The 14124-nt window shown below is 51.4% G+C and overlaps 2 protein-coding genes across 3 annotated transcripts; both read left to right on the forward strand.

Moving 5' to 3' along the window:
* The first annotated feature begins 7275 nt into the window (after window positions 1-7275).
* On the forward strand, window positions 7276-8886 carry SCGB1C1 (secretoglobin family 1C member 1). The gene is made up of 3 exons (XM_061156222.1): window positions 7276-7457; window positions 8092-8291; window positions 8737-8886. The coding sequence occupies exons 1-3, from the start codon at window positions 7403-7405 to the stop codon at window positions 8767-8769; spliced, it is 288 nt and encodes a 95-aa protein (XP_061012205.1). The 5' UTR covers window positions 7276-7402; the 3' UTR covers window positions 8770-8886.
* Window positions 8887-10340: 1454 nt separating this feature from the next.
* On the forward strand, window positions 10341-13130 carry CIMAP1A (ciliary microtubule associated protein 1A). 2 transcript variants are annotated; one of them, XM_061156229.1, is made up of 6 exons: window positions 10341-10501; window positions 10681-10881; window positions 11330-11431; window positions 11609-11730; window positions 12517-12657; window positions 13041-13130. In XM_061156229.1, the coding sequence occupies exons 1-6, from the start codon at window positions 10393-10395 to the stop codon at window positions 13128-13130; spliced, it is 765 nt and encodes a 254-aa protein (XP_061012212.1). In that variant the 5' UTR covers window positions 10341-10392. The 2 variants fall into 2 exon arrangements, with proteins under 2 accessions (XP_061012212.1, XP_061012220.1); XM_061156237.1 differs by lacking the exon at window positions 12517-12657.
* Window positions 13131-14124: the final 994 nt, after the last annotated feature.

The raw sequence follows: 14124 nt of genomic DNA on the forward strand, positions 1-14124 counted from the left end.
AAAAAGCTCTCAATAGCCAAAGCAAGAATAAACTAAGCACTCCAATAACATAGTGCTGGATTATAACCTAAAGTTTAAAATAATTCTCATGTGTCCAAACTGGTTTTAAAAAAAGTAGCATAAGTTTTATGAATAGTGCTGAAAAAAAATCTCTATGCAGAAAGACTCTAAACAATTGATACAGACACTCAGCTGTCCATCAAGTATGTGAAGCTAACTCCCCTCTCCTCAAGTGTGATCCTGCATTGACTTCCTCCTTAATAAGGCATACAGGATGGACATGGGGAAAATCAACAATAAAGACAAATAAAAAATGTTGGCAAAAATGTACAGAAATTGGAACTCCAACTTTATTTGTGGAGATGTAAAACAGTGCAATCAATGTGTGTAAGACTTCAGCATTTTCTCAAAAATATAGAAATATAATTATCATATGTTTTGGAAGCTCCACTCCTAGATATACATAGAATTTAAAAAGAATTTAAAACAGTTGTTCAAATATAAAGTTGTATACCAATATTCATAGAGGCACTGTTCTCAACAGCCTAAGGTAAAATCAATGAAAATGTCCACCAACAGGTGAATGACTAAGCAAAATAAGGTAGATCCATCCATAAGATGCATTACTCTGCCATATAAAGGAATATAGTAAAATAGAGCAGAAAACAGTAGGGGGCTCCTCAAAAACAAACACAGAGTTAACATAGAATCCATCAATTCCAGTCCAGGAAACACACCCAAAATATTTTAAACTAAGAACTGGAACAGACATTCATATCCCATATTCATAGCAGCATTATTCACAGTAGCCAAAAGGTGGAAGCAGCACAAGCGTTCAACAGATGAATGGATAAGCACAGTGTAGTATATGCACAATGGAATATGATTCAACCTTTAAAAACAAGATAACTCTCACACATGCTCTAATGTGAATGAACCTTCAAGTCATTATGTGAAGTGAAACAAGGTGGACACAAATGGAAAAATGTTCTATGATTCCACCAATACGAGATATCCATATAAGACAAATTCCAAGTAGAATAAGGTAGCCAGGGATTGAGGGTGGTGAGTGTTTAATGGTTACAGTGTCACTTCGGGAAAAGGAAAAGATTCTGGAGATAAATGGTGAGGATATTTTTACAACATGGGTGCAATTAATGCTATAGAAGTGCATACTTAAAATGACTCAAATGATAAATACTATATGTTTGTAATCACAATTAAAAAATGATACAGGTTACAACATGGAAAGGCACTGAAAACATCCTCAGTGAAAGAAGCCACACAGAAAAAGCCATGCAGATCATAGTCATCTTGTCACTTTAAATCCACAAAAGTTTTTGACATGAGGGAAAGCCCCAGTGGTGGTCCCAGAAAAAGAAAACTGCATTAGAATGGAGAAAGACATTTGCACAAAATTTGGGCAGCTAATGCAAGTTGAGGTGGTCCTATGGATAGGACTGTAATGTGGACACCATAACTATCCCCCATTTGGGGGTTATGGGCTGGTTCCCTGGGAAAGTGACCCTGTTGTGGGAAAAACACATTGCATTTTTTGGTGTGAATATAGAAAACTTTGTACCACTATTTAAACTTGAAGCTTTTGAAATTTTACTAGAAAGTTTCAGTACAACCATGTAACTCACATGCCAGAAAATCAGAGATGGCATCAAACATTGCAATAGGGTCCAAGACTTAACCAGACCAAATCAACTAAAGTAGTGATACTAATTGCCTCGTAGTAGTCCACATGGTATCAAAAGTCACCGTAGGAAGAGTAGCCACCGTGCCTTGGGTGCTGAGGATGGCCCTGATGGAACTGAAACTGTGAGATGTCTGAATTCTAGTCTTCCATGTAACACTGCACCAAAGCAACTGTCAGAACTATAGAGTGAATTCAGGGACTTCCCTGGCAGTCCAGTGGTGAAGATTCTGCACATCCACTGCAGGGGGTCCGGGTTTGGCCCTCAGTCAGGGAACTAAGATCCAACATGCTGAGTTGCATGGCCAAAAAATAAATCAGTAGAACTGCAAGATCATGTGTGATTCTATACACTAATAATGAACTATCAGAAAGAAATTAAGAAAACAATTCCCTGTACAATTGCATCCCCCCAAACTAGAAATTTAAACTCCTTTGCTGGTATTTTAGTTTGTTTGGCAAATGTGTTTATGCCGTTGATACTAATATGCATGATTGCTTATAATACCCTAATCATAAAATAGCATAGAGAACCTGATTATATAAAAGCCCTAATAGACATAGAGCCTTTTTGAGGGGTGAAGGAGTCCTATTAGAAATCATAAGAAAAATTATTCTAAAGGTGGTTATTGGGTTGACATTTGCTTGCTATGTTTTGCTTGCTGTGTTTTTGCTTTTAATGTGCTAAGGTTGTGTTATAGAAACCATTGTTAATAGAGTTATAGATCTAGAAAAATAAGAGCTTAGCCCTAGTGTGGTACCAATGAGATGGTTGTTAATTGTCAGCCAGGAGTGCTAGGCAGGGGCTGCCTCACCAAAGTCGCAGAGTCAGTGTGGGGTAAACTTCTTAGATAAACTCAACTGACAACTTCTGCAGAAGGATTAATTTTTGTGTTAACAAGGTCATACTTCTGCTCTGTACTGTTGCCCTATGAGACTGCTAGCTTTCAGTTATGGTCACCATAGAAACAGAAAATAGGTTTACATTCACCTGACTTGCATAAAATATTAATAGGCCCCAAGGCCAGAATATAATGTACAAGCCCCTCATAAACAAAGAAGTATGCAGAAAACACCCTGGTTTCGTGAAGAACAAGCTGATGTAATGTTAAACTATCTTCCCCTTAGAAATGTACTAACTTAGAGTATAAAAGCTACGGTAAAAAATAAAACATTGCCAGACCCTGCCAGACTCTGCTGCACCCCCCGTCTGGTCTCTCTCTCTCTCTCTCTCTCTCTCTCTCTCCCTTGCAGACTTGACCCTATCAAGCTGGTCTCACGTGTCTTCTCTCGCCGACGCCATTCATCCCGAGGGTACCCCCTGGATCCTGCTGAGGCTGGACCCCGGCACAGCCTGAAGTGAACCCCACAATGTCCCAAAGCCAAAACCTGAGCAGGTCCTGAGGAGACCAGACGCCCTGTCTTCCTGAACTGAATCCCACAACGTCCCAAAGCTGAAACCCCAGTGGGTCCTGAGGAGACCAGCCTCCTGTCAGCAGCCACACGCAGGTGCTCAGTCAGAGCGGGATTTCCGCCTGGGGTGGGGGTGGGTCAGGGAGGCGGGCTCCTCGCTCCCTGCCAGCCAATGGGAACTGCAGGTCGAGCCTCCCTCACTCGCGCAGGCACAGCTAGGCGGAGACTCCGCCGCTCAGGGCAGTTCTGCTAGGTCCATTAAACTGTGGAAATTCAAGCTGAAATATTGCCAATATCCAAAACTTCTCCAAAATAGTTAAGGAATAATTAACTTGAAACTGTATAGAATGAAATGTAGTCACCAAATTCACTCAAATTTGTTAACAGACATTTAAATTTTGAAACTATCAAAATTGTGGACATAAACATAGAAAATCTACATGAACCTGGGTTTGGCCTGTATATCATGAGCTTTGAGTTTTAACACACAAGCTGTCAGTCCACAAAAGAAAAATATTGTGGACTTTATAGAAATAAAGATGTCTATTCTGAAAGACCTCATTCAGAAAATCAAAATACAAGCCACAAACTGGGAGAAAAATATTTTCAAAATTCATATCTGATACAGGATTTAGACACAAAATAGACAAAGACCTCTTGAACAACCCTATAAACAATAAGTAAAGATCTGAACAGACACCCAGCCAAAAAAAGTTATACAGATAGTACAAAACAGAAACACGCTCAACATCATACACCATTCAGTTCAGTTCAGTTCAGTTCAGTCGCTCAGTCGTGTCTGACACTTTGCGACCCCATGAATCGCAGCACGCCAGGCCTCCCTGTCCATCACCAACTCCCAGAGTTTACTCAGATTCATGTTCATCAAGTCAGTGATGCCATCCAGCCATCTCATCCTCTGTCATCCCCTTCTCCTCCTGCCCCCAATCCCTCCCAGCATCAGGGTCTTTTCCAATGAGTCAATTCTTCGCATGAGGTGGCCAAAGTATTGGAGTTTCAGCTTCAGCATCTGTCCTTCCAGTGAACACCCAGGACTGATCTCCTTTAGGATGGACTGGCTGGATCTCCATTGGGGAATTACGAATTAAAGTCACAGGCTATCACACTACACATATTAGGGCTGCTAAACTCTAAATATATGACAATACCAATTGCTGGAGGCTGAGGAACAGCAGGAACGCTCCCTCACTGCTGGTGGGATGCACACATAGACACCTTGTAACACAGTTGGGCAGTTTTCTCCAAAGCTAAACAAACCTCACCTTGGGATCCAACAATCGTACTTCCAGTATTTAGGAAACTGCTTTGAAAAACCCATGCCCAAGTGCAAACAAAAAAGAACTTAGGCACAGCAGCACTATCCATAATAGTTAAAAGCTTGAAGTAATCAGGGTATCTTTCAATAGATGAATGAATAATCAAATTGGGATATATCCATCTCAAAGCAAGTAAAACATGCCACCCCATAATATGCCTCTCTGCTGTGAGGATTGCTTAAGTCCACTTCCATGAAAAAAAAAAAAAGAGGGCTCTCCGGAAACTATGCAGCAACTGCCATTTTGTGATTGACATTTACAACAGAGAAATCTCTGCATTTGAGGGTTGTCCCTGTTTGCACCAGAAATACAGGATAATTAAAACTCAAGTAACATCAATGCAGAGGTTCCGACTTAAATCTATAAACAATCATACCCTTCCTTACTGTGTTTTGTGTAATTACCTTCCATAACGGGCTTCTCCCACTCTTCGGGGTCTTCTGTGTTTAGCTGAAGATGGTATTTAAGGTGATGACTTTGGACATTTCAGGGAGTTTCCTTGGCAGCTCCCCTGTATACAGAAGCTATTTGTTGTTTTAGTCACTGAGTCGTGTTCGCCTCTTTATGACCCCATGGACTGTAGCCCACCAGGCTCCTCTGTCCATGGGATTCCCCAGGCAAGGATACTGGAGTGGGTTGCCATTTCCTTCTCCAGGGGATCTTCCCAACCCAGGGGTCAAACCCAAGTCTCCTGTATTACAGGCAGATTCTTTACCACAAAGCCACCAGGGAAGCATAGAGGAGGTATGCTTCTGTTTTTAATCCTGGTAATTTGTCTTTTATTATGGAAGGGCAGAGTGAAAATTTTTCTCCCTTCCATACAAAGGCAATGGAGTATTACTCATCAGCAGTAAGAAATGAATCACCAAACCTTGAAAAGCATGGTTAAATCTCACGTGCATATCACTCAGTGAAAGCATACAGTCTGGAGAGACACACTGAGACTGTCTTTGCCCATAGTTTATTTAACACAGAATTATAATAATTGCATAAGCCAGTAACATGCAGGATAATGTTTCCTTATAATAAACCAATAAAGAAATAACATAATCCAAACAAATGATAAATTAATTACACTCTTGTGCCACAAAAGGGGAGATGACAGGAATAAAGTCCAAATTCAGTTGAAGTTATTTATCACTTAAGGTGTAGCTTCTCTAAGAGGATCTCCAGAGAATCAGGAGCCAGCCAAGAGCTGCTAGGGAATGATCCTGACACAGCTCGCTTCATTATTAAATCAAAACAACTTTACTTGCAAAACAACCTCTTTTGGCCTTTGTCATAAAGAAGTAGATTAAAACAACTTCACTTCCATCATAAAAAGTGCATTTGAAATCATATCAAACCAACACACAGCACTCTGGAGACTGGGAGGAAGTGGAGGAAGGGGAATGATGCTGGGCGAGGTGGTCTCTGCTAGGGCCGGAGGGATGCAGAAGGACAGGAATCCCAGCCCCACCCCAGGGACCCTGCTTCCATGGGTCTGCACCATGTCGAAGCCTAGGGACAGCACTTTTAAACATCCCTCCAGGTGACCTAGCAAGCAGCCCAAGGGCCATGAAGTTAAAGAAGGTGATGGGTCCAGCGGAGCGCAGAGCAAGGGCTGTCTCACTGACTAGAACCCCTCGAGCCTTTGGGGACAGGGCGGGGCTCACATTTGCTGACTGCAGTCTCACCCAAACAGCCACATTGTTCTGTTACAGGTGACTTCACTGCAGGTTATTTCTCCTAAATTCTTGGAACTATGTGTACAAGTAGGTTATATCATCTATGGGTTTCATTTCATCCCTTGCTAAGGGGATTACAGACTGCTTGTGATAAACAGACGCCCAAATGGATGAGAAACTCTTAAGTGCTCAGAGGACACAGGACAAAGGTATGGGATCTGTGACAGACTCCGGAGCAGCTAGAGGCACGTGAGAAGCAGGGTGTCAAACAGGGCAGGGTAGCCGACCCGGACGGAGCTGCTCCGGAGGTTTGCTGAAGGTGCGAGTCGATGCTGAACAAGGAGTCCCCCGGCGTCAGGCAGGGCAGAAGCCCTGGATCCTTGCAGGGACCCTGCAGGAGAGTGGGCCTGTCCTGCCAGATGCCATGGGCCGCCAGGTGGCAGCATGGGACAGGAGAAGAAGGGCCGGGCCCAGGGCAGGAGGGCCAGGACGGCAGCACTGCTCGAGGGAGTTCAGGTCAGGAGCCCAGGCGGCCCAGCCCCGCGTCTCCATCACAGCACTGGACTGTCTCCCCCAGACCCTAGATTTCCCCAGGCTGGAGGACCACAGAAGGAAGCTAAGTCAGTGCAGTCCCCTCCTTGCTTCCTGCAGCGATATGGTCATCCCACCAGGCCTCAGAGACAGCCCAGCTCCTCGCCACTCGGTCACTCTCAGGCCCACCCTCTGTTCCCTGGAGGCTGCTGCCCACTTCAGGCTTCCTGTGGCCCTGGGACCATCTCCCAGCACTCAATCTGCAGGACCCAGGAAGCCCTCAGGAAGTGCCCCACCCCTCTTCACCCACCCCTGCCCCAGTGGAGACCTTCAGGCTATCTCAGGGCTCAGAGCTCAGTACTGGGCCACGAAGCACGTTGAGTGGAGGGGGTTTTCCACCCCAGAAGAAAGGCCTGGGCCTGGGCCCAGCCCAAGAGCCTGCCACTCTCAACCACAAGCAAAGCAAGGCTAGAGGCCCTCAGCATCGCTTCCTTCCTCAGTGACCAGGCTCACCTTGCCCCCTTATGTATGTCCATGCACCCCAAACAGCTTGCCAACCAGCCCTCACAGAGCACCCTGGGCCCCTTGCTGCTTGGCACCCACTCAGGGCAAGGGGTGAGGACACACCCCCAGCTGCCCTTCTTGTGCTCTCACTGGCCAGGCCTTGATGAGCAGGTTGGACCCGCCCCCTAGACTGGCCTGTGAGGCATAAAGCCAGCGAGGCAGCTCATGAGTCACTGCCGCTGTCCACCATGAAGAGAAGCAGCGCCCTCCTGCTAGCGGCTCTCACTGTGCTCTGCACCTGCGGTGAGTCTGCACTGACAGGGGCTTCCAGCACATTCGGGAGGCTGGGGCCAGAGGAACAGGTGGGAACCTCGGAAACTAGAAATCCAGGCACTGACCCTGCAGTGATTGATGCCCATCTTTCCAGGCACCCCGACCCACTTCCATCACAGAACATGAACATGGGCAATGACCCTGGTGCCCTTGCTGACCCCAGTCCCCAGGCAACCCTACCCCAATCATAGACTAAGCCCAAATGGCCCCAACCCCAGCCCAGCTTCAACCTCTGTCTCAGCCCCTGTGTCAACACCAAGCCCAAGGTCACCAACTCAGCCCAACTCAGGCTGACCCTGACCCCAGTCCAAGCTCCAGGTAAGCCAACCTCACAGGAAGGGGAAAGTGCCACTACATCAGAGGCTTGGCTTTCCTTCCTCAGTGATGCCAGGGAGCCTAGGGTGAAAAGAGGCAGCTGAGGTTAGGGTGACAGGAGGGGTCTGAGGGCAAGTGGAGTTGGGGGATGTTGCAGAGGAAAATATGGGGCAGGTGGGGTGGGCATTGATGGGGAGAGTCTGGAGAACCACTGAGGCTGGAGGTGGGAGGTCTGGGGCTGGGGTTGGAAAGAGTCCTGTCCTGGCATCATCTCACCCCCACAATACAGGGCTGGCCACAGGGGAGGACAGCGAAGAGCTTTTCATGGACTTCCTGCAAACGCTGCTGGTGGGGTCCATAGAGGACCTCTATGAAGGGCCCCTCAGCAAGTACAACATCAATGCAGATGCCAGGGCAGCAATAGCCGAGCTCAAGTCCTGCATAGACAGCCTGCAGCCCATGCACAAGGCGGAGCTGGTCAAGCTGCTGGTATTGTGGTCGGGGGGCAACCATTCCCTAACAGCCTGCAACCCTGGTGGGACCCACAGCCCTATTCCTTAGGCCCTTGACTAAATGCCATAGCACCTCATTGCCCACCCAGTATAACAATCCATGCCGCACCTTCCCACAGACACCTTCACCTACCTCTGCCAGCAGAGGTGGACATCCCAGACCTCACTGCCCACAGCAGCCTTCAGCCTCCCCCTACATGCACATACATGTATATGCACATGCTCACCTCTGCACACACATGCATACACACACATGCAAACACATGAACACACCCTGCTTCCCCAGCTGCTGGGAGGTGACTGGCTGCAATGTGCAGAGGCTGGCTTGGGCCTGTTTGCCTGATGGAGCTGTGGCTCTCCAGTTACTGATCAATGGGCATGGAACCGCCAGGCCCCTTGGCCCACACGTGTCTGCCTTCCAGGTGCAGGTGCTGGGCAGTCAGGACGATGCCTAGTGGACCCCAGACGTGGCTCCAAGCAGCCATAGGACCAGCTACACAAGCAGCCATGATGACAACACCCCTACCACTTCTCTATGCATGAATTTATCCTCAAGTCATCCAATCAATAAAGCCTCCTGTAGCTCAGGCTCTGGCTCCTGTCTCTCCCCACCCTCAGGGACACTACAGACTCTCATACCCAGGGTCATGTGAGTGGTGCACACATGTGTAAGTAACTCCACATAGAGGGCAGACCCGCCAACAAAAATCCAGGCAGACACCCTTGTAAGGAAGTAGACAAAGCAAGACAGTGTGTAGGCAGACATGTAGATGCAGGGAGGCACTGGACACAAAAAGGTCTGCAGAGGCAGAAGCAGAGGCAGGGGCAGGGGCTCAGAGCTAGGAGCAGCAGAGAGCCCCAGAGAGAGGCAGTGGGTACAGGCTGCCTCAACCCCAGGCTGAGGGTACAGGCCGGGTGGGGGGGCTCTACGTCTGAAGGTTATCATTTTGAGACAATAAATGTGCACAATGTACACATGACATGGGTCCAGGGGTTGAGAAGTCCCTCAAGGAAAGACACAAAGTCCCAGCTGGAGCCCCAGGAGGATTCTGCTAGTGAGGACACTCAGGGTCCAACGGTGGGCGCAGCTCGCATGGTGGGAGGAGAGCAGTGTCAGAGGAAGGCGCCTCAGCAGCTCCCCACACCAACACCTGCCCCCAAACCAGGGCAGGCCTGCCTTTTCCTGGATCCCAGGACCCCCAACAGCCTTCCTGTGCCTCAGTTTCCCCAGCTCAGTAGTCTTAACTGGGGGCAGGATTGAGCAGGTTCAGCTCTGCCCCTAACGACCTTACTCCTTGCCTCACTGTGCTGGTCCCAGCCCTAGCAGTCCCTGCCTGTCCTCTGCACTCTACCCTGATCCCTGCAAAGAGGAGCAAAGCAAAGTCTCGGCCCTGAGCCAGGCATGGTGTGGGTGGAGGTCCCGCGCGCTGAGGCCATTGTCTCCATCACATAGACAGTGATCTAGAATCCACCATCCCACAGAGCCACATTCTAGAGCTCAGAAGCGGGGACACCTCCCCAATTCTTGACGCCCCCAGGGGGAGAGGAGAGGCCTTCCTCTCCATACTCCTTTTCTGGAACACCCTGGCACCAAGGCTGGTGTGACGGGACCACCTCTGAGAAGGCTCAGTCCATAGGTCACTCTGAGTGCTGCTCCCAGACCAAAGAGGTGAGGGCCCCTCCAGAGCAGCCCCCTTCCCACTCCAGGGCACAAAGAAGTTCCCCATCTTTGTCCACTGCTCCTTACCCTGTCACACTCAGAGTCCTCTGAGCACGAGGAACCTGCCCAGACCCCGTCAGAGCCACTGTGGGCAGGTCCACAAGCACTAAGACAGCTTCATGGGCTTGTCCGTGAGGCTCTGATGCTCCTCCTCTTGGGGGTGGGTGCAGCAGAGCCAACCCACTGCTCTAAGCAGAGGCTCCCAGTGATCCTTGGTCTGGGCCCCAAGTCGACACCCCACTGAGGAGGCGCAGTGCCTGCAGTTCTGCCTGTCAGTGCGGGCAAGAGCAGTGATGGGGGTGGAGGGCCCAGGCCTTCCAGCACTCGGTCACCCTCCCATCCATGGACAGAACCAGGCATGGCGGAGGAGGTATGGGTGGGCACCTGGAGGCCCCATCGTCCCCGGGGGCCCATCATGGCCCTCTACAGCAGCCCTGGACCCAAGTACCTGATTCCACCCACCACAGGTAAGCCCTTGAGACTCTGGGAGGGCGGAGCAGGGGAAGCAGAAGCCAGGTCTGGGGTGGGCCTGGGGTGGGCCTGGGCTCATCTCTCACTCCCAGACCATCAACTCCTCTAGGGTCAATGGGGGTTGGGGGGAAGGGCACGGTCTGGTTCCAGGCAGCTCAGAATCCCTGCCCCGCAGGCTTTGTGAAGCACACACCCACCAAGCTGCGTGCACCGGCCTACAGCTTCCGCGGGGCTCCCGTGCTCCTGGCAGAGAACTGCTCCCCAGGGCCCCGCTACAGCGTGAACCCCAAGATACTGAGGACTGGCAAGGATCTTGGCCCCGCCTACTCCATCCTGGGGCGCTACCACACAAAGACCACACTGACCCCTGGCCCTGGTGAGGGCCCCTGGCTCAGCCCCAGCCCTGCCCAAGCCTCTGCAAACCTAGGGGCATGAGCATGTGAAGGGTACAGCCATCCTCACCCTCCCAACCCACCTTCTCCTCACAACAGGGCAACGTTGGGCCTGGTGGGGAGCTGGGACCCAGTGCAGCCTCTGAGACTGGTGTCCAACTCTGATTGAGAGCCTTCCTTGTCTGATTGATCACCGAACCAGGCCCACATCAGACTCGCTCTCCAGGCCCCTGTCTCTCTAACTCCTGCAACCAGAGTTTTCATCCCGGACACCCCTTACAAAACCACGGTTGCCTCTCACTGGGGCCCAGAGGCCTCACACCTGCCACGTTGGGGGTCCTCCTTGAGTTGACCAGGGCTAGGCATCTGTTTTGATCTGTAGGATCATTCTTACCCTCCAGCACCCACATTCTTCCCCCCAACCCATCCCAGGCGACTACTTTCCAGAGAAATCTACCAAGCATGTGTTCGACTCGGCGCCCAGCCACTCCATTTCTGCCCGAACCAAGACCTTCCGAGTGGACAGCACCCCAGGTCCGCAGCAGTCTCAATGACCCGTGGCTGACTGGGCTGGGGACCCTGTGTAGGGTGGGTGAGGGGGGCCACCCTGGTAGCTGGTCTCCTGGAGGTGGAGAGCCCAGGGAAGAAGCCAGTGGAGACTCGGGCACAGGGCTCTGTCCAGCCTGAGACTCGACGCTGGTGCACCTGCAGGCCCCGCAGCCTACATGCTGCCCATGGTGATGGGCCCCCACACGGTCGGCAAGGCCTCCCAGCCCTCCTTCTCCATCAAGGGCCGCAGCAAGCTGGGCAGCTTCAGCGACGACCTGCACAAGGCAAGGGTCACCTGGCTGGGGCACAGCACTGCTTACCCCCTAGAGATATGGCCCATCTGGTCCCTTCCCCCAGACCCCAGGGCCTACCAGCCTGACCCCCATCCTCCCGAAGCTCCGAAGCTCTTCCTCCTCTGGGAGCCTGCCACCTATCTGGCCCCACCCTCACTGGGCTACATTCCAGAGGTGAGGAGGGGCAGACGGTGGACAAGGATGAAAGAGGTTAAGACTCGGCCAGGAGACTGACAGTGCTGAGGAGTGATGAAAGCGACGGGTGTGTGGGTGCTGCCTGAGAGGCCAGGAGAGTCTGAGACAGCGCAGCACGCAGGAAGATGCTGATCAGAGGAGAAAAATGGGTTGTGACGTATTTGGGGGAGGAGGGCTCTGGCTTCAGAAATAGCCAACGCAAAGGCACTGAGATGCTTGTGTGCCTGGGAGCCTGGCGAGGCTGGCATCACAGCACTGCCAATCTCACCAGCCCAGCCCGTGGCCCTTGAGTCCCTAGTTGGGAAGGGGCCTCTTTCACACACACTCATGGAAAATCTGGGGCTGGCACAGACTGGGGTGTCATTGCCACGGTGAGGCTGAAGAGAAGGTGACGTCCACACAGAGAAGGGTCCACAGCACTGGAGTGTTGTCCCACGGTATGGCCATTGTTTGGAGACAGAAGAGGCCCCCGACACACAGACACACAGTGACTTGGGGCCTGAAACACACTGTCTGATGCCAGCCCTCGGAGGGCCCGCACTCTGGCAGGCCGAGCCTGTCTGAGCCTCTTTCACCCTGCAGACCCCAGGTCCCGCGGCCTACCGCCAGACTGATGTCCAGGTGACTAAGTTCAAAGCTCCACAGTATACCATGGCTGCCCGGGTGGAGCCCCCAGGGGACAAGACCCTAAAGCCAGGACCAGGAGCCCACAGCCCTGAGAAGGTCTGGCAAGAGTGCAGCCCAGATGGGTGGGGTGGGGGCAGGAGGGGTGACATGGCCCAGGGGGTGGCGCGGGGAAGGGCCTGCAAGCCTGCAAGGGTCATGGTGGCCAGGTACCCTCAGGACACGCGTTCCACCACCAGCCCTCTCCCCCGCTGGTGGGCTTTATGTTCCCAGACCCTCAGACACAGGATGGTGAGTGCTGTCAAGCGCTCACCACACCCAGGCTCTGCAGTCAAGCCTGGCAGAGCGGACTTCCTGCTGGTCACCTTGGCCCAGGGCTTCGGGGGCACAGCAAAACCGCCGTCAGAAGCCCCGGCCCGTGAGGGCAGAGCCTGCGGGATGGGGGCAGCAGTGCTGGCTCCTCACAGCCGCTCCTCCCCCAGGTGACGATGACCAAGCCCTGCGCCCCTGTCGTCTCCTTTGGCATCAAACACTCTGACTACATGACGCCCCTGGTTGTGGATGTAGAGTAGCCCAGCCCTGCCCACCCCCTGTCGCTGGAAGCCTCTGCATGTCACATCCCCCCACTAACAGACTCCCTGAGTTGAGGGCTGTGGGCGCCTCCTCCTCCGGCTGGGCTGCAGCCAACCTGGCCCTGGAGGGCAGAGCATGCTTGTTTGGACAATTGCTTGGACATAGAAAAAATTGTTATTTTTCCTATGCGTTCCCATTTGCTAACCTTGTTTCTTGCTATGCCCAGATATATAATAAAATCATGGATTCTACTAGCGATGGTCTCTCGTGGGGGAGGGTCCAGCTTTTCCAGAAAGAGGCCCCCATAGGCGATCATGCCATCCCATGTCGGGTTCCAGGGCCTGGGGTCTGAGCTGAGAGGAGGCCTCATTCCGCCTCCATCCCTGCCCTCCTCATTCTATTGTATCCTCCAGACAGTTTCTCTCTGTGAGACTGACTCTTCCCTGCTGAGATATGGAGTCTGTGTCCCTTCCCTGGAATCTAGGATAGACCCTGTGACCATCCTGAATAATCATGCTGTTGTTACTTGACTTCTGAAGCCAAGCCACACAATATACAAAGGGTTTCTGCCTGGACACCCTCCTTCTCTTTGCTCATCCTCCCATCAGCCACCATGTTGTGAGTAAGCTCAACACACAGCAAGGCAGTGAAGCCAGTTGGGCCCTCAGCTCACATCTGCGACCACCTGCAGATTTGTGTTGAGCTTTCAGGGGGTGGTAGTGCCAGCCTGTGTCTCCAAAAGGCTGTAACTAACATCCTAGAGCAGAGAGAACCGTCTCTGTCTCAAACACAAATAGTCCCCATGAGACATAAACCACTGCAACTACACCTGAAGGTGATCTGTTATACACCAAATACAGGAAGCATAGGAGGATGTGGACAGGGAAGCGGGTGTCTGAGCTGGGAATGAAAAGGGGTGTTTCAAGAGGGTACCCTGGAGTCCAAGGCCAACCTTGAGGAATGAATCTAATCTTCACCCCAGTCCTGAGCAGG

Source organism: Dama dama, chromosome 2 (assembly GCF_033118175.1).
Source record: "Dama dama isolate Ldn47 chromosome 2, ASM3311817v1, whole genome shotgun sequence".
Taxonomy (NCBI): domain Eukaryota; kingdom Metazoa; phylum Chordata; class Mammalia; order Artiodactyla; family Cervidae; genus Dama; species Dama dama.